The sequence below is a fragment of the Littorina saxatilis genome, linkage group LG13 (genome assembly GCF_037325665.1).
Source record: "Littorina saxatilis isolate snail1 linkage group LG13, US_GU_Lsax_2.0, whole genome shotgun sequence".
Lineage (NCBI taxonomy): Eukaryota > Metazoa > Mollusca > Gastropoda > Littorinimorpha > Littorinidae > Littorina > Littorina saxatilis.
The window spans coordinates 40144480-40170220 of NC_090257.1; the positions used below are offsets into that span (position 1 = coordinate 40144480).

The following is a 25741-nucleotide window of genomic DNA, read 5'->3' on the forward strand; positions in this document are numbered from 1 at the left end:
CTAACCCAACCCTAACCCTAACCCTAACGCATGGTTCGTTCGGTCAAGGGGTCGCATTTTTTAAGTCCAAGATTGGCGCATGCGCATTGACCGCAATGAGAAGGGTTGTTCAGCAGAGCTTTCAGTTCGTGACACCGGGTAGCTCAGTTGGTAGTGCAACGGTCACGGGTTCGAATCCGGGTCGGGACGGACACGGGTCAACTTTATGTGCACATTCAGAGACGGTTTCCATGTTGCACCCCCGTGTCGCCAATGTGGCACGTAAAAGACCTCGGTCATCCTGCCATAAGTGTAGGTGACTGATTACACCTAAACACGCACACACCTGGGTAGCGCGACTCTGTTGCTGCTAGCTTTCCACTGGGAGGAAGCGACCCCAATTTCCCAGCGATGGGACAATAAAGATATGAAAATGAAAATGAATAAAAGAAGAAAAGGTTCCGCTTTGTTTCTCTGTCCATTACACTAATTACACTTTTAACAAAAATGAACACATTTTGAACAGATTTCCGTAACAATTTGTGAACATTTTGTGTCAAAGTACATAGTTCTTTCAGCGAAAGAGGGACACATGAAAAAAAATATGGTGTTCAAATGAAGACGTGTGAACACTATGTGTTTATTGTGTGAACACTAGTGAACACTATGTATACTACTTTTGACAGCAGAACAATGTACAATGTCACCAAGTGTTCAAAACTTGTTACAGACATTTATTCAAAATGTGTTCACTTCTGTAACGAATGTACAGGCACAACCGTTCACGTGAAAACAGCTCGGCTTTGTATCTCAGAGCTGCCGAGGCTTTTACGTGGGACTGATAAGGCCCCCCCCCCCCCCCCCCCAAAAAAAAGAGTTGTATGTTTCTGTTTCTGGTAACATGGTTACAAAAAATAGGGTAGGTAGGTAGGGATTTTTTTTTTTTTTTTTGACAGGGTAGAAATTAACTATACAGTGACGCAAAGAGACTGGACTTACTATACAAAGAGAAAGACAACACATTACAAAACAAATGAGACAAAAGGGATGCGGGGTTATCCCCCTTGTGTCGTCTGCCGTCTGTTACTTTCGTTTTGACGCATTTTTTTTGCTTTTTTTTTACAAAAGCAATAAAAAAAAGTCTTGGGTCGGCGGGAAAAAACTAGGTAGGGTCGGGTGACCAGAAACATACACCTTTTTTTGTTGGCCTAAGACCATCCCTCCTCTTGGACACACACCAACAATCAACATTCTGACTACATGTACTTTCTTTGCAGAGTGAGGAATGTTCAATAAAAAATAATTTCACATATATATATCGATGCTAGTGGCCGTAACAGAAATTAATTCATCAAAACTGAAGTCCCACTCTGCGCAGACAGCACCTCTGACTAAATTTGTGTATGAGTCCAAGTGGTGTGCGTCTTATTCCATGTAAACGCCTGTCCAGATCTGACTGAGAAAGTGAGGATACTTGTTTTCACGTGAAGGGGAGTGGCTTTAATACACAGCCGTTACTGCTGACATTGTAAATTAATGGCGCTGATGCGTGCAATAAAACATGAAATAATAGTTCCCCACCAGTAACATCACACCGCTCAATGAGCTAATGAAGCTTAGTCAGTTGTCGTTTCAGACATTAAGCCCGTTAAAGAATTGTACTCGCAGAAAACCAAACGTATTTATAAATACTGGTAAATGACACACATGCGCCAAACAAGATCGGATTCTTTAATCAATCAATCAATCAATGAGTCTTATATCGCGCATATTCCGTGGGTACAGTTCTAGGCGCTCTGCAGTGATGCCGTGTGAGATGAAATTAAATACGGCCAGTAGATTGCAGCCATTTCTTTAGACTGAAATAATATCAGCTTATCAAACCACTAGGCAATTTTCATTTCAAAGAATGATGGATGGAGATTCTCACTGTACACTGGCAGGAAACAAACAGAAAAGAAACTTTTGTTCAAACAACTAAAATTGAGAAGGATAGCTCAGGTAAACACAGCTAGCCGTATAATGCTGACAATATTTTGATTCCAGATTGTCCCCCGAAAGCAGAGTATATATGGCTGCCTTAATGGCGGGGTAAAAACGGCCAGCAGAGTGTATATGGCTGCCTTAATGGCGGGGTAAAAACGGCCAGCAGAGTGTATATGGCTGCCTTAATGGCGGGGTAAAAACGGCCAGCAGAGTGTATATGGCTGCCTTAATGGCGGGGTAAAAACGGCCAGCAGAGTGTATATGGCTGCCTTAATGGCGGGGTAAAAACGGCCAGCAGAGTGTATATGGCTGCCTTAATGGCGGGGTAAAAACGGCCAGCAGAGTGTATATGGCTGCCTTAATGGCGGGGTAAAAACGGCCATACAAGTAAAACCCTCTATTTAAACTGAAAACAAAAAACACAAGTGTACATGGGAGTTTCAGCCAATGAACGCAGAAGAAGAAGAAGAAGAAGAAGAAGAATAAAGATTCCAGATTTGAGATGAAAATAGTTTCTTTGCAGTGGGGAATTTGTAATGAATTTAGTTGTACACATTCACTGATTGCAACGAGTGTCCGTAGAAGAAATCAATTCATTCCAAAAAGTGCCACTGTGCATAGTTAGCACACAGGATGTTGACTGTTGATATGTGTCCAAATGGAGGGGTGGTCCTACCCCATATAAACGCCTGTCCAGATCCGAGACAGTGAGTCTAGGTGTTTTCACGAGACGGGCACAGTGGCGTGGTGGTAAGACATCAGCCTCCTAATCGGGAGGTCGGGAGTTCGAATCCCGGTCGCAGCCGCCTGGCGGGTTAAGAGAGATTTTCCCGATCTCCCAGGTCTACTTATGTGCAGACCTGCTAGTGACTTAACCCTCTTCGTGTGTACACGCAAGCACAAGACCAAGTGCGCACAGAAAAGATCCTGTAATAATAATAATAATAATGCAAACTTTTATAGCGCTATTCTAGAAAAATGTCTACTCTTAGCGCTTTACAATACATACATCGACCAAGCATACTATACACGCACAGGCAAAGAAACCGACCAAACATAACCAACAAACTATACATGCACAGGCAAAGAAAGCGACCAAACATACATTATTCCCCCCTCTGCTTCTTTACCTCTGTAAACTTGTAGAGCTAGTTATTTTTCGATAATGACCCAGCAACCAAACAAATAACGAGCCAGCAACAGCCTGAATCCTCGATAGTGCAATGGGTTGAGAAGCTGTTCTGTTTCGGTACTACTTTTGCGACTGAAAAGTTCCGAACGCTCTATACGTACGAAGTATACATCTCTGGAGCAAACAATACAAACATACCGCATTTAAATTAACAACTACAGGCCTGAACACATGAATATCCATATAAAATCCATGAGTTCGGTTGTTTTCTGAATCTAGATCTGCCGTGCACAAACCGTTCATCACAAGCAAATTCCCAAGACAAGTAACTCATACTCTAGCGACAAGAGTAGTTCCCCTTCTTTTAACTCAGTTTCTTCGACAACACTGACTGCAATCCGACGGTCAGTTTTCAACAATATTTCATTTTATAAACAGATCACACGCAACCAAATACACACATCTCATCAATTTAAACAACATAAAGCGGTTTCATACACTATTTTCCCCAGAAAACTGAACTTCATACAGTAATTAACGTTGGAACACGGGTGCAAAAGTTCGTCTGCTAGTCCCATTTGACGAAAGAACATTATCTTAAGCGATACTAAAACATAAACAGAACACACAATACCTGCCTTTACCGCCACAGCAGAATAACAGCATATCTGTGTACTTGATTTTAGTCCAAAACAAGGAAACTGACAAGAAGTGTTAACAGAATGGAATGATTTGCACGGAACTATACAACCGCGCATCAATCGATCGCCTGCGCAGGTTGACTGGTTGAGTGAGTCGGATTCGATGAAACCTTCTCACAAAAACTCCTGTTTTCTTTGAATAACTGAAGAAAGGAGGAATAAAGAGGTTACACACCTCGTCTCAGTGATTATTAAAAATAATGGTCTCAGTTCGCGGTCATGAAAAAGCTCGCTGAAGCTCGCATTTTTCATGATCCGCTAACTTCGACCATTATTTTTAATAATCACTGAGACTCGGCATGTAACCTCTACATACACGCACAGGCGTCCATGTCAGAGTTCGGTGGGTTATAGAAACATGAAAATACCCAGCATGCCTCCCCCGAAATCGGCGTATGCTGCCTGAATGGCGGGGTAAAAACTGTCATACACGTAAAAATCCACTCGTGCTAAAAACATGGGTGAACGTGGGAGTCTAATAGCCCATGATCGAAGAAGAAGAAGGTGTTTTCACGGGAAGGGCTGTTTCTTTAAATACACAGCCGTTACTGCTGACATTGTCAATGGCGCTGATGCAATATATATCATTAAACTAATATAGTCCCTGTTCAATACACCAATAAAATCACACCGGTCAACGATCTAATTACGCCTAGTCAGCTGTCGTTTCACACATAAAAACCGTTAAATCGGTTATGAATATTACTTGAAGAAAAACAAAACAAATGAATGCTGGTAAATGTCAAGAGTGCTGTTGGAATCACGACTTCAGATGAAAATACGACTTCCCTACCCTCGTTTTAAAGAAATCTTAAAGACCCACCTTTACAAATCAGCTTGTCATGCACAAGAGAACTGAAATAAGTGAATCAAGACATGTGCCCAATGCGAATTTCGTTTGTTGTTTGTTGGCTTCCCTGCTTGATCCTAATGCTATGAGAGTACTGTGTTTGAGACTTTAAGATCAGTGCTTTGTAATTAACTGACTTGTTTAGTGTGTGAAATGTTGAATGTTTTTGTAAAGTGGTGCCCTGAGACTGCTATCTGGCGGTAAAAAGCGCTATAGATTAGAGGAACGTCTTATTATTTTTATCATTATTATTATTATTAATATTATTATTAAATTATGTTGTCACCTCTCTCTCTCTCTCTCTCTCTCTCTCTCTCTCTCTCTCTCTCTCTCTCTCTCTCTCTCTCTCTCTCTCTCTCTCTCTCTCTCTCTCTCTCTCTCTCTCTCTCTCTCTCTCTCTCGTGTCATATGTTAGCAGATGATACTACCTTACATGCAACAGGGAAAAGCCCTGCACAAATTCAAGACAAATTACAACAGAGCCTAAACGATGTTTCTGAGTGGCGTTCTGCAAATCGTATGCTTATTAATCCAGTTAAAACAAAGTCTATGATAATCAGCACTCGCCAAAAACATCAACTTTCAGAAATGACTCTGAGTTTGTCCCTAAATGAGCACTCCATTGAGCAAGTAGCTGAGCACCGTTTACTGGGACTTACTGTTGATAATAATCTCAAATGGCAGACTCACATCAATGGAATCTGCAAAAAAATTGCTAAAAACCTGTTTCTTTTGTCAAAGTTACAAAGCATTATTAATCTAGACACAAGAAAACTATTTTACAATGCCCACATAAAACCCCATATTGATTATGCTTCCATAGTATGGGACGGGTGTAGTGAAGTTCAACGTTGAAGAAGCTGAACTCGCTCCAGCGTAGAGCTGCTAAACTAGTTCTGCCCAGTCCATCTCTTTCTACAAAGGAAAAGATGAAAAGTATTGGGATGTCAAGCTTAAACAAAACTTGACTAAATATAAAAAGCAGCTTTTGTATAATAAAATGTTCATTTATGTATAAAGTCGTCTATAAGGACGCCCCAACATATCTTATACAACTCTTCAAATCATCTCCGTCATATTATTCAAACACTCGAAATAACCTTGCCTTGTCAAGGCCCCGCATCGATTTGTTTAAAACTAGTTTTTCTTATTCTGGTGCGTTCCTTTGGAATTCACTACCTGTAAATATCAAGTCATGTCTGTCATTATCTTCTTTTAAAAGACAGCTCCGAAAGCACCTCTCTAACGACTAAGTCGGTGTACAATTTGTGCGAGTGTGTGTGAGGATGTGTGAAAGAGAAAGTGTATAGTATGCTTCCATTAACAAGCACACTTTTTAATTTTGTATTTTTATTTTGTTATACCTTTACCTACATAATTTTTATTTTTTTATTTTTTTTTTTTTTATTCTTCATATTTGTTCTTTGTTTCATGTGTGTATTATAGTAGGGACTAGCTGTAAGAAAGGACCATGTGGACCTAATGCTATCATCCCTCGGTAATAAAGTTTTCGAGTTCGAGTTCTCTCACGATGTTGTTTGATTGACTTTTCACATCAAGGGAAAAAACGCACGCACTATTTCAAAAAGGCATGGATTGGTTCAAGCGAAGGCTGTTGTGTGTCGCTGGTGTTTGCCTTACGCCGTTGACAGCAGGCGGGAAGGCTAAAGAGGCGGACTCGGAGACGTTGGGAGTAGGGGGTGGGGGTGGGTATCACGGGGAAAGGGGGGGGGTCAGAGGCTGGTCTGGATGGCAGACACACACACACACACACCATTGTGACAATGAGCAGAAAATTAACTTCGTGTTATCAGTGTGTATAATGTAACTAGATGATTACCCGCTTCGCCGGGTACCGGCTTCGCCGGGAAGAAGTAGAGCCGAATACCAGGCTGCGCCTGGGACCCGGCAAACGCCGGCTTTGCCGGCGCACGAAGGAAAGGAGATAAACGCGCAAAACACTGGAGACCTTCTAAAAATAGTAACGTGCAGTGACCTTCTAAAAATAGTAACGTAGTAACGGGAATATGGATTGACGCCACACGGAGGAAGGGAGATAATCGCGGCTGAAAACACTGGAGAAGATAAGGAAGAGTAACTGGTAGTGGATCCAGACCAAAAACAACAAAATCGGTTCAACGCGCACAGCGCTGCGCGCTGAGAGCACGTGTTGAAATATCTCATCGATGAGGTTGTGTCCGGGGTGTAGCTGAATACGGTGTCCAAATTTGAAAAAGATCCACCGAGAACTTTGGCCGTGCATCGCGAACAGACAGACAGACAGACAGACAGACAGACACTAGTCGTATATATATATATATAGACAATCAGCAGAAAATGAACTTCGTGTTATCAGTGTGTATAATGTAACAATCAGCAGAAAATGAACTTCGTAGTGTAATCAGGGTGTATAACTAAGACAATGAACAGAAAATGAACTTCGTGTAATCTCAATGTATACATATATATAATGAGACAATGAACAGAAAATGAACTTCGTGTAATCTCAATGTATACATATATATAATGAGACAATGAACAGAAAATTAACTTCGTGTAATCTCAATGTATACATGTATAATGAGACAATGAACAGAAAATGAACTTCGTGTAATCTCAATGTATACATGTATAATGACTCAATGAGGCAATGAACAGAAAATGAACTTCGTGTAATCTCAATGTATACATGTATAATGAGGCAATGAACAGAAAATGAACTTCGTGTAATCTCAATGTATACATGTATAATGAGACAATGAACAGAAAATTAACTTCGTCACGGTGTAATCAGTATGTATAATGAGACAATAAACGGAAAATGCATAACTAAGACAATGAATAACAAGTCGCGTAAGGCGAAAATACAATATTTAGTCAAGTAGCTGTCGAACTCACAGAATGAAACTGAACGCAATGCCATTTTTCAGCAAGACCGTAAACTCGTAGCATCGTCAGTCCACGTACGCTCATGGCAAAGGCAGTGAAATTGACAAGAAGAGCGGGGTAGTAGTTGCACTAAGAAGGATAGCACGCTTTTCTGTACCTCTCTTTGTTTTAACTTTCTGAGCGTGTTTTTAATCCAAACATATCATATCTATATGTTTTTGGAATCAGGAACCGACAAGGAATAAGATGAAAGTGTTTTTAAATTGATTTGGACAATTTAATTTTGATAATAATTTTTATATATTTAATTTTCAGAGCTTGTGTTTAATCCGAATATAACATATTTATATGTTTTTGGAATCAGCAAATGATGGAGAATAAGATAAACGTAAATTTGGATCGTTTTATAAATTTTTATTTTTTTTTACAATTTTCAGATTTTTAATGACCAAAGTCATTAATTATTTTTTAAGCCACCAAGCTGAAATGCAATACCGAAGTCCGGGCTTCGTCGAAGATTACTTGACCAAAATTTCAACCAATTTGGTTGAAAAATGAGGGCGTGACAGTGCCGCCTCAACTTTCACGAAAAGCCGGATATGACGTCATCAAAGACATTTATCAAAAAAATGAAAAAAACGTTCGGGGATTTCATACCCAGGAACTCTCATGTCAAATTTCATAAAGATCGGTCCAGTAGTTTAGTCTGAATCGCTCTACACACACACACACACACAGACAGACAGACACACACACACACACACACACACGCACATACACCACGACCCTCGTTTCGATTCCCCCTCGATGTTAAAATATTTAGTCAAAACTTGACTAAATATAAAAATTAAACTTTCATAGTAATCAGTATGTATAATGAAACAATGAATAGAAAATGAACTTGGTGTCAGTTATCCCGGCATGAGACAATGAACAGAAAATGAACTTCTTGTGATCAGTGTGGATAATGAGACAATGAACGGAAAATGAACTCGAATCAGAGTGTATACGAACCAATGCACAGAAAATGAACTTCGTGTAATCAGTGTGGATAATGAGTCAATGAACGGAAAATGAACTCGAATCAGAGGGTATACGAACCAATGCACAGAAAATGAACTTCGTGTAATCAATGTGGATAATGAGACAATGAACGGAAAATGAACTCGAATCAGAGTGTATACGAACCAATGCACAGAAAATGAACTTCTTGTAATCAGTGTGGATAATGAGACAATGAACGGAAAATGAACTCGAATCAGAGGGTATACGAACCAATGCACAGAAAATGAACTTCGTGTAATCAGTGTGGATAATGAGACAATGAACGGAAAATGAACTTTATCGAATCAGAGTGTATACGAACCAATGAACAAAAAATTAACTTCGTAGCTGGAGACAATTTAATACTGTAGATAATAGCCTGGGAAATGCGGAACTTCAATGAACTTCGTGTAGTCAGTGTGTCTGATACAATGAACAGAAAAAAAAACTTCGTGTAGTCAGTGTGTATAATGCAATGAACAGACAAAGAACTTCGTGTAGTCAGCGTGTATGATACAATGAACAGAAAAAGAACTTGGTGTAATCAGTGTGTATGATACAATGAACAGAAAAAGAACTAGTGTAATCAGCGTGTATGATACAATGAACAGAAAAAGAACTTGGTCAAGTTGGTGTAATCAGTGTGTATGATACAATGAACAGAAAAAGAACTTGGTGTATTAATCAGTGTGTATGATACAATGAACAGAAAAAGAACTTGGTGTAATCAGCGTGTATGATACAATGAACAGAAAAAGAACTTGGTGTAATCATCTTGCATGATACACTAAATGAACAGAAAAAGAACTTCGTGTAGTCAGTGTGTATGATACAATGAACAGAAAAAGAACTTGGTGTAATCAGTGTGTATGATACAATGAACAGAAAAACTTAACTTGGTGTAATCAGTGTGTATGATACAATGAACAGAAAAAGAACTTGGTGTAATCAGCGTGTATGATACAATGAACAGAAAAAGAACTTGGTGTAATCAGCGTGTATGATACAATGAACAGAAAAAGAACTTGGTGTAATCATCTTGCATGATACACTAAATGAACAGAAAAAGAACTTCGTGTAGTCAGTGTGTATGATACAATGAACAGAAAAAGAACTTGGTGTAATCAGTGTGTATGATACAATGAACAGAAAAACTTAACTTGGTGTAATCAGTGTGTATGATACAATGAACAGAAAAACTTAACTTGGTGTAATCAGTGTGTATGATACAATGAACAGAAAAAGAACTTCGTGTAATCAGCGTGTATGATACAATGAACAGAAAAAGAACCTGGTGTGATCAGTGTGTATGATACAATGAACAGATAAAGAACTTCGTGTAATCAGTGTGTATGATACAATGAACAGAAAAAGAACCTGGTGTAATCAGTGTACCCACCAGGGCGGACCTGACCTCACGGAAGCCAGTTTTCATCGATTTCATGGCATCCATAATTGTGTCTTCTGATCCGGTTTCTTTCAGTTTGGCTTTCATTAAATCGCCAAACACCGAGCCTGATCGGCCAGTCATAGCGAGATGAAAACCGTCCAACTAAAGTCCGTAGAGCATCAAGTCAACAACACTCGGCGAAGTCTCTGCCGTTAACAAACGGGTTGCGCCTTCTGATGGCAGCTGATGTTCTTTAGGCTAGTTTGTGTTCTTTATGTCCCTGTTTACGCTGAAAAATGCTCCGCTATATATAAACATATAGTCCTGAGTATCAGATTGTCACTGATTGTGTAAAATAGCACCACATCAGTTTTTCACCAAAATTAATAACCACCGGTCCGTTGTTTCAAAGCCCTGTAAATCGTTCACTCGGTCTTCTCTTCGTCTTCACTGACACGCGTTGACCGTGTCGTACGATCATGCTTACCCTCGACAGATTTCCTCATTGATTCGTTTGATCGATCTAAAACAAGCAAGTCAGAAAACTTACCTCCTCCCGTAAAAAATATCCCCGCAACAGGTGTGATTTCCGTCGTCTTTTTCTTGCCGCTGTTGCTGAACCGCACAACACTACACCACTGTGCACAGTCCACTGGGAAAAATTGTCGTCTGCTACGCCGCACTGTTGGCACGCGTGTTATAAACGTGTCAAAGTTACACGAGCACTTGTCCCATGAAAAACACGTTCCGAAGATCACTGCCTTGTCGTCATTCCGGGGTGTGGAAATGTCCGCAGTAACCCTCAATTTCCGTTCAGTTTAGTGCCGCTTACTACGTAGGTTAGTGAAAGTCAGGCTGGGGCAGAATGTGCGCACGTGTGTGTGTGCACGTCTTCCGAACAGACATGTGGGCATTCCACCTCCAAACGTGCAGAGAGAGGGGTGATGACGTCCCAGGCTTTACTATTCGGTACTTTCTGTTACCTATACATCCTTGAACAGAGAGGGGTGGTAGACATTTATTTGTTCGTCCTGATTTGTATGCGGTTTGAGAACTTTTAGTTGTTTGTTGCACTATCTGGGAAGTGGGTTTCCCACGTAAGCAGTGTTGAGGGCCCCAAAGGGTTTAAAATCGTGATCGTGATTGGCGTTTTTTGACCTTTCTGTGACCGTGATTGCCGAAATTTCAATTTCTGTGATCGTGATGGGACTTTGCCCGTGATCCGTGATGACAAAAAAATCAAGTCTCGTGATCGTGATTGTCATTTGTTTTCGTGATCTTGATGGGCATTATTTCAAAGCATTTTATTTTCAACGTACATTTTTCACAGCTGTATCACTCTATGATCCTCTATTCGTCAAGGTGTTTGTGATCGTGAAAACAAAAATCAAGGTAACTGTGATCGTGAAAGCTAAAATTTCCCTTCCCGTGATCGTGATGATACCCCCCTTTGGGGCCTTCAGTGTTGAATGGAGGCCTTGTGCGTATCACTTGTTGGCCTTTTCACAGGCACAGGCGTCTGAAACTCGCAAATTTCGCTTGTCCTTCTCGAGTCAGTTTAAGCAGAGACATAGATAGAATGTATGTCTCTGGTTGAAGTTATCGTAGAGTTGCATGGTTCTCTTCGAATCTTTCAGGAAGGATCGAGTGAATAGCTAATAATAATACGTTGTTTAATCAATGTCAGTGTCAACTTCAACAAAAACAAATAAAATGCACACTCACTCACACACACACACACACACACGCACACACACACACGTTTTCTCTCCTGGTATAAAATAATTTGTTCCGCAACATTGTTGGCTCACGTAAGTGTAGCCTATGCGATCGTAACTTTGTCTGTCTGTGCGTGCGTGCGTGCGTGCGTGCGTCTGTGCGTGTGTATGTCTGTGGTAGAAACTCTAACATTTGAAGACGTCACATTACATTGACGTCACATTATGACGTAAGAGGGTTAGACGTCACGCGAAGGAAGTACTGAAAGTCTCGGTCATTATTATTATTTTGAGCGCGCCGAGACTAGTTGGCAGTCGTGTCCTTGTAAGTAGGCTACATGCAGACAGACAGATCTAGATCTAGTGTCTCGCTTTTTTGCACAGTTTCACCTATGCTCTTTCTGTGTGTGTGTGTGTGTGTGTGTGTGTGTGTGTGTGTGTGACGGAGTGATCGAGTTTGTGTTACTGTTTGTCGATTTCTTACGTGAGCCTTGATGGCTTCGCCTCTTGTTTTTAGTATGCCAGTGCTAAGAAGAAAACCTTGAAATTCTGTGTCAAAGCTGGTTATTTGTATTATTGTGACGAACGCTGTGGCTGGTTTAATTGCCTTGTCGTCATGTTTCTGTATCAGGTTCACTGAAGGGCGTCAGTGAGTGACGGAGTGTGTGTGTGTGTGTCACGTCAGTGTGTGTGTCTGTGTGTCTGTGTGTGTGTGCGTGCACGGTACGTCGTGTGTGTGTGTGTGTGTGTGTGTGTATATGTGTGTGCCGTGCGTGCGTGCAGGCTGTGACTCGGCAGTGCCGGTGTGTGTGTGTGTGGGACTCACGGTGTGTGTGTGTGTGTGTGTGTACAGTGTGCGTGTGTGTGTGTGTGCGTGTGTGTGTGTGAGTCAGTGTGTGTGTGCCCAGTGTGTGTGTGTGTATGCCGTGTGACGGTGTGTGTGTATGTGTGCCGGTGTATGTGCGTGCGTGTGTGTGGGTGTGTCACTATATATGTGACTGTGTGTGTGTGTGTAGTGTGACGGTGTGTGAGTGAAGTGTGTGTGTGTGTGTGCGTGTGTGTGTGTGTGTGCGCGTACGTCGTGTCACAGTGAGTGCGTGCGTGAGTGCGGCGTGCTGCGTGCGTGCGTCTGAGTGCGTGCGTGCGCCGGTGTGACTCAGTGTGGCGTGTGTATGTGTGTGCGTGTGTGTGTGTGTGTGTGTGTGTTTGCTAGGGTGTGTGAGTCACTGAGTCACTGAGTGTGTGTGTGTGTGTGTGTGTGTGTGTGTGTGTGTGTGTGTGTGTGTGTGTGTGTGCAATAACGATTCTGAACATCTACTGAACCGATCTTCATGAAACTTTACACAAACAATCTTCCAGGTAAAACCGTACCCCCAGAACCTTTTTTGTCGAAAAGTGTCTTTGATAACGTCATATCGAGTCCGGCTTTTGGTTAATGAAATTGAGGCGGCACTGTGTCGACCTCTTTTTTTTAACCACTGAAATTGATTGACATTTTGGTCACAGAATCTTTGACTCAGTCCGGACTAAGGGATCGCATTACAGCTTGAAGTTGTCATTAAAATCGAATTGCCCTAACCGAGATTTTATAATAATTGCATTGTGTTCCATATCTTCTTCTGAATCCAAAAATATATAGATAATTATGTTATGTTTACTCTGAAAATGTGATAAGAATGAAAGGAAATCGGTGTTTCTTTTCTGATTGTAATTTTGTTTTGAAGACACCATCATAAGCCGTAGGCTTGTTGCTCTTTTGTTTTTCTTTTCCTTTATGCAAATTTCATTGTAGCCAAGTGCAACATTGGCTACTAATTTATTATAATGTTTTTCTGTCATTTGTGATCTGTGTAAGTTTTTCCGATCATGTTATGTTTTGCATAATGTCATAATCTGCTCAGTTTTGTGAGATGCACATGTCCAGACACCTTCATAGTCTATTATATCTTTAACGAGTTTAGCTATGACGGCTTAGTATAGCTAAAACCACATATAATTAAAATGTTCACGTGAAAACTACAATTAAGATAACGATTAACTTTCAGTTTTGGCTTAACTCATCAGTCTGGAAGTGAGCCAGAACTGAAAATTATTAATCAAGTTTCACGTGAAAATTGTAATTATCAAGTGATCATGCTTAAATAATAGGGGTTAATTTGTTATTATCAGGTGTTCGTGTTTAATTAATTGTCGAGGACAAAACTGAAAATAAGTAATAAACACTTTCAGTTAACATTATCGCTGTGAGTTACACAGAACACATGTTAATCACTAATGATCACGTGATATTGGTAACCTCAGGTTTTACGATAATAATAATAATAATAATAACTGGCATTTTTTAAATGCCTAACCTATGGCTCTAGGCCCTTTACAAAAGAACATATACAGAATAGAACAATTAACCATACGGACAAAAATCACCTCATGTACTGTTCACACAATATTCATAATATGCTATACACACTATTTATATACACACATACCCAGCGAACACTTTCAACAATCATGCCAACCCTGTGGGAGAGGAGTACGCCGTCATACTTAGCTGTCTGTGTCCATCGTTGTGGCTAGTCTTTGATCCCTAGCCGCAGCTCATCCAGAGAGACGGGTACCTCGGGCCTGCAGGTGGTCATGCAGTTACGTATGTTTTATGACCGAGCCGGGTGCAGCCTCCCGGAGGAGGTTCTTAATTGTGTGGTTGATTGATGCGCTCCATGATGCCTTTGTTTTCTCTCTCTGGAGAAGAAATCGATTTTTTTTGTTTGACATATTTAGAGCTTTTCGTAATGTGTTATTGATATAAGCAGATTCGCGATCGTCGATAATGATTTTTCATGGTGTTGTGTAATTTTTAAATTACAAAGGAATTGTTATGTAAGACAGTTTCAAGCGAGCTATCTTTCGCGGATGTATTTACTGTGCAAACAACTCTAAATATGGCAAAGGTGTCACGTGATAATCAACTTTGTCACGTGATCATAACAAAATGGCTACGGAACGGACACCGGTTAAAAGTAGATGTGTCCTCTGTGACAATGAAAAGACCGAGTACAGCCATAATTATACGGTTGTAGGCAAAGATGGGTGGAAAAATGAACAGCTTGGTGAAATGGTTGAGTCTCTCAGTGGAGAATCTGTTCGTCGAGAGATGGAAGAATCGGACATTCTGCAATCACTTTCGTCTTTTTTTTTAATTTTTTTAGAAACATTAGCCAAAAACATATGGGAGATAACTCTGTATTCTTGGAAAAGAATTCTTTTATGATTTAAGAATGTTTGTGATTTTAAAAGTTAGGTCTAGCGGGACAACGAAGCTTCCGATTTGTCTGGGTGGCCGAGTGGTAACGCACTTGCGCTCGGAAGCGAGAGGTTGCGTGTTCGACCCTGGGTCAGGCCGCAATTTTCTCCCCCCTTTCCTAACCTAGGTGGTGGGTTCAAGTGCTAGTCTTTCGGATGAGACGAAAAACCGAGGTCCCTTCGTGTACACTACATTGGGGTGTGCACGTTAAAGATCCCACGATTGACAAAAGGGTCTTTCCTGGCAAAATTGTATAGGCATATATAGATAAAAATGTCCACCAAATACCCGTTTGACTTGGAATAAAGGCCGTGAAAGGTGAATGCTCGCCTAATAGGCTACTGAGCTTTACTGGCCGATGTGAATGCGTTATATATTGTGTGTAAAAAATGTCTGTTTGTCTGTCTGTCTGTAAAAAATTCCATTTCAAACGGCAGAAATTAATATGTAAGCGCCTAGGGCTATATCTAGATTAGGCGCATAAAAATGATCATAATAATAATAATAATAATAAAAAACGCTCGCGCTGGACCCGAGTACTCTTCAGATTGGCTCGCTCCCCCAGTATGAAAGTTTTTGTCTTGTGCACGTTTAAGACCAAGTGATTGATCTGTGTGAATTACAGGCATTCCCTTTGCTATATAAATACATTGCATGCGAGCCGAGGATGTGCGTGGTGACTGGCCTTTCTCTTTTATTTGTAATTTGATCACAGTGAAAATGCACACACACACATTCACACACACACACACACACACACACACACACACACACACACACACACACACACACTCTCTCTCTCCCTCACTCCCTCTCTCTCTTCCTCTCTATCTCTCTCTCTTACACACACACACACACACACACACACACACACACACACACACACACACACGACTACAGACTCATGCACGCGCACGCACATGCACACCCATACACACACACACACACACACTAACACTAACACATGTGCACAAAATGAACACACACACACACCGCGCGAGAGAAAAAGACGTCAAAGACTTTTGACCGTGACGTAATCTTTTTATGACGCTATATTTCTCGTCAATGTGTGACGCGTTCGGCTGTTCTATGAGACTGCCTGGCTGGCTGTGGCTCCGCGAATTCCCCCCGCCGCCAAGTCGTTTTTTTGTGGTTTATTTCGCATTTAGGTCCCAGGTAACATTATGAAGTTTTAATACATCAATCGGACCTATTATCAAGTTAGTGTATCAACTTTTGAACGAACTGCGCCCAGTAGTTTCCCAGCAATAAGCTGTTAAGTCGAGACACACACACACACAATTAAAGTCTGCTGGACCCTTGTACTAGCGTACTCGGGGATAAAAATCCGTCTGTCCAAGCAAAAATAAATTCTTTGCAAAATGCTTGCTCTTTATGGAGGGCACCTAGGGTGTTCTCCGGCGGTGAGTGTTTAAACAATAGGGTGTTTGTACTGTGTGTAAAAGCCTGACCGTGTCTGTGACCAGAAACTCAGTGATGGTTCACGTGAATCTGAGTGTGCCTTTAAGTTGGAAACACTAAAACAGTGTTATTTTTAGATCAGTGGTGTAAACCTCAAGCAAGGGAAGCAACAATGTTTTGTTAGGGGTTTTCCCGAGAATGAGTAGATATATATATAGCCTCCCCTGCTCTAGCTAGCCCTCGCTGACTTCCCAAAAAATCTACTTTAGTCATATATATATACGTCTCCGGTTATTAGAAGCACAATATCCTTCTCGTATCAAACCGTCACCGTCCCAGCGGAGCTGGTCAGGATTTTACATTGAACAAGGTCATCTCTCCACTTAGTCTTGAAAACATCCAAAATCTGGACAACAACTCAGGGGCGGAGCAGTTAAGCCCGAGGGGGGGGGGGGGGGGGTGGTTCCAACCTGGGGTCCAGGTAGCGGTGGGGTACCGTGGCACCGTGGCAACGTAGCAAAGCCCCCCTAAAGCCGAGGAAATGTAGCTATCTTGTTAACAATTTGTGGCTTATCCTTGATTTTAAACATGATCAACTGGTGTCAGCAGCCACTCATTATTTCTTTTAAAGGCACAGTGCAGCTCACTGCAGCCTTCGTTTTGAGATTTTGTTGCAGCTGAGTGCATTTACAGTTCAAAAATCCTCCTATGGTAGTAAAACAAACCCAAAACTACCCAACGACGACATCTGTGAAGCTCGACAGTTTCTTGTTCACGCGAGTGCATAAATTAACCTAGTTATCATAGTGGTGTTTGGTCGGAGTTCGATTCAACTGAGTGATTCCGGCCTCCATTTTGTTTTACACAAACTCATGATGATGTCTGACATAGTTTGCCACTAGTGACGTGTCTTTTTGTGCATGATGTGATCTACCTGATCTAAATTTAGATCCAAAAATAGGTCAAGACCAGCCGGCACAGAGTCCGAAATTAATTCGTAAAAAAATTCGCAGTTCTTGACTCTTTGGGTGCAAGTCAATGAAACTTGGTAGTTCTTCTAACGGATAGCTGCCTGATGTATGACTAAAAGCCCCAGGGGCTCCGTGCATCTGGATTTGACAAGTTCAAATAATGGCAATTTATCTTCACTGATATCTGCTCCCCGGCGACATCAACGTCATCATACAGTATGGTTAGAAGGAAGACATGTCTCATAGGAGTGGCAGTTAAAACTATACAAAAATGATACTGATTAAACAATTAACACTTCCCCCGGCTTTACAGACAGAAACCGGAACCCCTGTAACCACCCCCCTAATCCGCCCCTGCAACTGACCCGAAAATCCGGATACACACCAAAAATCTGGACACTTATCAACAATGAATCTGGACAGACACGGCAGTCTGGACACACACCAAAAATCTGACCACACATACATCTGGACACACACCGAAAATCTAGACGCACACATAAATCTGACATACGCCCAAATCTGGAAACATACCGAAATCTGGGCACAAACAAACATTCTGGACACGTACCAAGAATCTGGATATTCACCCTAAATCGGGACACCCACCAGAAATCTGGACACAAACCGACATTTGGACATACGGCAAAAATATGGATGCACTCCAAAATCTGGACACACACCAAATATCTGGACACACACCAAACTCTGAACACACACCAAACATCTGGACACACACCAAAACTCTGGACACACACCAGAAATCTGGACTCACACAAAAATGTGGACACACACCAAAATGTGGACAAATATCAAAATCTGAACACACACCACAATTTGGACACACACCGATATCTGGACACACGCCGAAATCTGGACACACACCAACATTTGGACACACATTGAAATCTCGACACATCAAAAGTGAATCAGGACACACACCAACAATCTGAACACACCAAAAATCTGGACGCACACCAAATTGTGGACACACATAGAATTCTGGACACAAGCCAAAGTCTGGACATACACCGAAATCTGGACACACACCAAATATCTGGACGCACACCAAATTGTGGACACACATAGAATTCTGGACACAAGCCAAAGTCTGGACATACACCGAAATCTGGACACACACCAAATATCTGGACACACACCAAAATCTGGACACACACCAAATATCTGGACATACACCGAAATCTGGACACACACCAAAATCTGGACACATACCAAATATCTGGACGTACACCGAAATCTGGACACACATCAAATATCTGGACATATGCCAAAATCTGGACACACACCAAATATCTGGACATACGCCGAAATCTGGACACACACCAAATATCTGGACACACAACGACATCTGGACACACACCAAATATCTGGACATACACCGACATCTGGACACACACCAAAATCTGGACACACACCAAATATCTGGACGTACACCGAAATTTGGACACACACCAAATATCTGGACACACACCAAATATCTGGACATACGCCGAAATCTGGACACACCAAATATCTGGACATACGCCGAAATCTGGACACACACCAAATATCTGGACATACGCTGAAATCTGGACACACAATGACATCTAGACACACACCAAATATCTGGACACACAACGACATCTGGACACACACCAAATATCTGGACACACAACGACATCTGGACACACACCAAATATCTGGACACACAACGACATCTGGACACACACCAAATATCTGGACACACAACGACATCTGGACACACACCAAATATCTGGACACACAACGACATCTGGACACACACCAAATATCTGGACACACAACGACATCTGGACACACACACACAATCAACAACCTGCCTGTCGTCCAGTCTGTGTGGCAGGTATTTTCTTTTTAATGGCTTTATAATCACATTGCAGAATTAAAATATCAACAAACAAACAAAAATCCCGCCCTACATAAGAAGCAGCCAGGAAGTTAGTGTTGTGGTATGAGTCCAAGTGGAGGGATGTTCTTATCTCCTGTAAACGCCTGGACAAAACTGAGATGGCGATCCCAATCTTCACGGCAGAAGGACTGTGTCTTTAAAGAGAACGCACGATGTCAAGTATCATCGGTTACAAGTTTAAAGGCATACTAACGCACTCCCGTGTTTACAAAGTGTAGTTTGCCCACAATCGATGTCAAACGCACCATAAGACCATATAATGACGATACGTCACCATGCGCGGACCATAATACATGCATTACAGCTTGTTCTAGCCTCTGAAAAAGTGAGGATGTCAACAAAGCCGCGGTGTTCTCTCCCTTGCATCAACGTTACATGTGTTGCCAAATCTATAAATAGGACGATCCAGATCAAAATGAAAATTCAAATATCTCAACATTTAAGGGGTCCTAGACCACAATATTTTGCAGGGAACTTAATTTAGTCTGTCTCCAGCTGTTTGTAAAGCAATTAGCGTGTATAGTCATCGAGTACATATGCCTTTAAGCGGGCTCTTGCATCAGCCAAAGTTGTCAGTCTTCAAGTATTCGATACCCAGCCGTGCAACCGTGCACTACATTTTATGACTAGCCATTAAAAGGAGCATTCCTTCCCGTCACAAGTGAATGAATACTACTTCTAGTTTAATCCACTTCTGTTCCCGTTTAAACAGTTCGGCTCACCGTCTAAGATCGGACAGGATTTTACATGGGATAAGACCATATCCCTCCACTTGGTCACATACCTTTTACATGGGATAAGACCATATCCCTCCACTTGGTCACATACCTTTTACATGGGATAAGACCATATCCCTCCACTTGGTCACATACCTTTTACATGGGATAAGACCATATCCCTCCACTTGGTCACATACCTTTTACATGGGATGAGACCATATCCCTCCACTTGGTCACATACCTTTTACATGGGATAAGACCATATCCCTCCACTTGGTCACATACCTTTTACATGGGATAAGACCATATCCCTCCACTTGGTCACATACCTTTTACATGGGATGAGACCATATCCCTCCACTTGGTCACATACCTTTTACATGGGATGAGACCATATCCCTCCACTTGGTCACATACCTTTTACATGGGATGAGACCATATCCCTCCACTTGGTCACATACCTTTTACATGGGATAAGACCATATCCCTCCACTTGGTCACATACCTTTTACATGGGATAAGACCATATCCCTCCGCTTGGTCACATACCTTTTACATGGGATAAGACCATATCCCTCCACTTGGTCACATACCTTTTACATGGGATGAGACCATATTCCTCCACTTGGTCACATACCTTTTACATGGGATAAGACCATATCCCTCCACTTGGTCACATACCTTTTACATGGGATGAGACCATATCCCTCCACTTGGTCACATACCTTTTACATGGGATAAGACCATATCCCTCTACTTGGTCACATACCTTTTACATGGGATAAGACCATATCCCTCTACTTGGTCACATACCTTTTACATGGGATAAGACCATATCCCTCCACTTGGTCACATACCTTTTACATGGGATAAGACCATATCCCTCCACTTGGTCACATACCTTTTACATGGGATAAGACCATATCCCTCCACTTGGTCACATACCTTTTACATGGGATGAGACCATATCCCTCCACTTGGTCACATACCTTTTACATGGGATAAGACCATATCCCTCCACTTGGTCACATACCTTTTACATGGGATGAGACCATATCCCTCCACTTGGTCACATACCTTTTACACGGGATGAGACCATATCCCGCCACTTGGTCACATACCTTTTACATGGGATGAGACCATATCCCTCCACTTGGTCACATACCTTTTACATGGGATAAGACCATATCCCTCCACTTGGTCACATACCTTTTACATGGGATAAGACCATATCCCTCCACTTGGTCACATACCTTTTACATGGGATAAGACCATATCCCTCCACTTGGTCACATACCTTTTACATGGGATGAGACCATATCCCTCCACTTGGTCACATACCTTTTACATGGGATAAGACCATATCCCTCCACTTGGTCACATACCTTTTACATGGGATAAGACCATATCCCTCCACTTGGTCACATACCTTTTACATGGGATAAGACCATATCCCTCCACTTGGTCACATACCTTTTACATGGGATAAGACCATATCCCTCCACTTGGTCACATACCTTTTACATGGGATGAGACCATATCCCTCCACTTGGTCACATACCTTTTACATGGGATGAGACCATATCCCTCCACTTGGTCACATACCTTTTACATGGGATGAGACCATATCCCTCCACTTGGTCACATACCTTTTACATGGGATAAGACCATATCCCTCCACTTGGTCACATACCTTTTACATGGGATGAGACCATATCCCTCCACTTGGTCACATACCTTTTACACGGGATAAGACCATATCCCTCCACTTGGTCACATACCAAAAAAATGAACAAAACAGCCAGGGTGCTCTCAGTACACTCTGGGAGGTGTTTTTTATGATTTTTTTTTTAAGCAACAGTAGACAGTAATTTACTAAAATAAAATAAAAAATCTAACTCACCTCAGCAAGCTGTAATTAAGGGTGTTGATTTTTGGTATGTGACCAAGTGGGGAATGGTCTCATCCCGTGAGTTGATTACTTATCAAGCTTTTACATGGGACAACCTGGTGAGCCGAATTGTTTAGACGGATTCTCTTGAAAACAGTTCGGTTCCCCGTCTTAGATCTAGACCAGACTTTTACATGGGAAAAGACCAGGGGAAAATTATAGCTCAGTCGGTAGCGGCGCTGGCTTCAAAACCAGTTGTCGCTATCGGCGTGGGTTCGATCCCCACGTTCGGCGAGGGATTTATTTCCCAGAGTCAACTTTGTGCAGACTCTCCTCGGTGGCCGAACACCCCCGTGTGCACGCATGCGCACGATAAAGAACCCAAGTTCACAGCGAAAGTCTCAGGGCTTGGAAACATAAATACACGGATGCAGGGGAAAAAAATATATACATATGTGGGTAGCGCCGTATACTGTATGGCAGCTCGCTTTCCCCAGGGAGAAAGCAGCCCGAATTCCCAAGAGGATAACCTCACAGGACTATATAAAATTGTATCCTTGACCTTATCCTTACCATCCCTCCACTTGGTCACATACCAAAAATGGACACCATGACTGCTTGCTGTGGTGATTTGGATTATTTGGATGAATTCATTACTTCAAAAGTCAGTAGCGGCTTTGCATTACGAAATCAATTCATCAAAATAAATCCAACTGTGGAGAGAGAGAGCACTCAGGGTGTTGATCGTTGGTATGTGCCCAAGGGGACGGATGCTCTTATTCTATGTAACAGCCGGGGCAGATGTGTGGTATATTACACATGATCGCTTACACGAGAGAGAAAAAATGTACCTTTGAACGTGAGGTGAAATCCAACTGCACACCTCACTGCTATCGAATGGCATCAGGTTATGCCCCATTCAATGCCACTTCCGTCCTAAAGAATTGTGACCAGTTTCTGTGACAATAAACCGACCTTTACGAGCTGTATCAAGAGCCAGTTCTAAGCTATGCAGGTGTTATGCTCCCAGAGTTATGCAGGTGTTATGCTCCCAGAGTTATGCAGGTGCAGTTTTTCGCCTCCGGAAACTTGAGTTTTGTCGACTATTTACAAATGTGAATTAAAGGTGGAGCGAATCCTATACACACCCCTATACCGGGGGTGTAATTAAAGGTGGAGCGAATCCTATACACACCCCTATACCGGGGGTGTAATTAAAGGCGGAGCGAATCCTATACACACCCCTATACCGGGGGTGTAGTTAAAGGTGGAGCGAATCCTATACACACCCCTATACCGGGGGTGTAGTTAAAGGTGGAGCGAATCCTATACACACCCCTATACCGGGGGTGTAGTTAAAGGTGGAGCGAATCCTATACACACCCCGATACAGGGGGTGTAGTTAAAGGTGGAGCGAATCCTATACACACCCCTATACCGGGGGTGTAATTAAAGGTGGAGCGAATCCTATACACACCCCTATACCGGGGGTGTAATTAAAGGTGGAGCGAATCCTATACACACCCCTATACCGGGGGTGTAATTAAAGGTGGAGCGAATCCTATACACACCCCTATACCGGGGGTGTAATTAAAGGTGGAGCGAATCCTATACACACCCCTATACCGGGGGTGTAATTAAAGGTGGAGCGAATCCTATACACACCCCTATACCGGGGGTGTAATTTAAGGTGGAGCGAATCCTAAACACCCCCCTATACAGGGGGTGTAATTAAAGGTGGAGCGAATCCTATACACACCCCTATACCGGGGGTGTAATTAAAGGTGGAGCGAATCCTATACACACCCCTATACCGGGGGTGTAATTAAAGGTGGAGCGAATCCTATACACACCCCTATACCGGGGGTGTAATTAAAGGTGGAGCGAATCCTATACACACCCCTATACCGGGGGTGTAATTAAAGGTGTCAGAGCGAATCGAGCCAACACTGAGTCACATGGAGTCCATTTTAAAAGCACACTGATCCCTCTCGCGTACGTAAACTATTCGACTCACCATCTCAGATCTTGCCAGACGTTTACATGGGATAAGAACATCCGTCCTTTTGGTCACGTTCAAAACAAAACAAAAACTAATACCCTGGGTGCCCTCTGTGCACTGTGGGAGATTTTTTTTAGCGCATTAATTGTGTAAATGAAACAAGTGCGTGGATTTTCATAAAATAATTCATCAAACTAATCAAACTTACCACGGCATGCGGTCAGGGTATTGGTTTTTGGTATGTGACCAAGTGGAGGTATGGTCTTATCCCATGTAATAACCTGACCAGATCAAGTGGAGGGATGGTCTTATCCCATGTAAAAACCTGACCAGATCGGACATGGGGATCCGAACTGTTTTCACGAGAAGGAGTGTGCCTTTTGAACATGCTCTGCTTTGCCAATGCTAAAACAGGTCAAATAAATAGTTTCATTAATGCCTTCCATCCCTTGTAAACCAGCATGTAAACCATGAAAGACTCGTGCCGGCTTTTACATGAGGTTAAACTGAGAAATGAACAGCCTGCCTTGGCTGGTACCTGAACAGAGTGGAGAGTTTTGAATGATCTTGTTTTGTACCAGACACCAGTCTGTTGATCGGCATAATTAATTCCTGCAGCAAAATGTCACTCGTCATAGAACGACGACGACGACAACATTTCAACACCACCATCACCAGGCATCACCACCACCACCAAAAATAACAACACTGACTGACTGAACAACAACAACACCACCGCCACCAAAAACAACAACACTGAACAACATCAACACCACCACCACCTCCACCACCACCAACAACAACAACCGTGAACAAAAACAACAACAGCAACAACAACAACAACAACGACAAGCAAAAGCAACCTCCGTTTACTACGGTACGCACCAGCGCATGACCAATAACTGAGATGGTCTGAAGCCCTGCACACTTTTTATATTTAGTCAAGTTTTGACTAAATATTTTAACATCGAGGGGGAATCGAAACGAGGGTCGTGGTGTATGTGCGTCTGTCTGTCTGTGTGTGTGTGTGTGTAGAGCGATTCAGACTAAACTACTGGACCGATCTTTATGAAATTTGACATGAGAGTTCCTGGGTATGAAATCCCCGAACGTTTTTTTCATTTTTTTGATAAATGTCTTTGATGACGTCATATCCGGCTTTTCGTGAAAGTTGAGGCGGCACTGTCACGCCCTCATTTTTCAACCAAATTGGTTGAAATTTTGGTCAAGTAATCTTCGACGAAGCCCGGGGTTCGGTATTGCATTTCAGCTTGGTGGCTTAAAATTTATTAATGACTTTGGTCATTAAAAATCTGAAAATTGTAAAAAAAAATAAAAATTTATAAAACGATCCAAATTTACGTTTATCTTATTCTCCATCATTTGCTGATTCCAAAAACATATAAATATGTTATATTCGGATTAAAAACAAGCTCTGAAAATTAAATATATAAAAATTATTATAAAAATTTTTTTTTCGAAATCAATTCAAAAACACTTTCATCTTCTTCCTTGTCGGTTCCTGATTCCAAAAATATATAGATATGATATGTTTGGATTAAAAACACGCTCAGAAAGTTAAAACGAAGAGAGGTACAGAAAAGCGTGCTATCCTTCTTAGCGCAACGAATACCCCGCTCTTCTTGTCAATTCCACGGGCACTGCCTTTGCCACGGGCGGTGGAGTGACGATGCTACGAGTATACGGTCTTGCTGCGTTGCGTTGCGTTCAGTTTCATTCTGTGAGTTCGACAGCTACTTGACTAAATATTGTATTTTCGCCTTACGCGACTTGTTAT

At 42.0% G+C, this 25741-nt stretch overlaps 1 protein-coding gene across 2 annotated transcripts in view; it reads right to left on the reverse strand.

The window, feature by feature from the left end:
* Positions 1–11028, reverse strand: part of LOC138945744 (flavin reductase (NADPH)-like) — an 18675-nt gene extending 7647 nt beyond the window's left edge. Inside the window, exon 1 of one of the 2 annotated variants that reach the window (XM_070317242.1) lies at positions 10522–11028. Coding sequence is in view for 1 of the 2 variants with exons in the window: in XM_070317240.1 (XP_070173341.1) it covers positions 9981–10112 (132 nt within the window). In the remaining variant the exon portion in view is untranslated. Of the gene's footprint in view, positions 1–9980; positions 10441–10521 lie in introns of those variants that run through there. The other variant, XM_070317240.1, reaches the window with a different exon arrangement.
* Positions 11029–25741: the final 14713 nt, after the last annotated feature.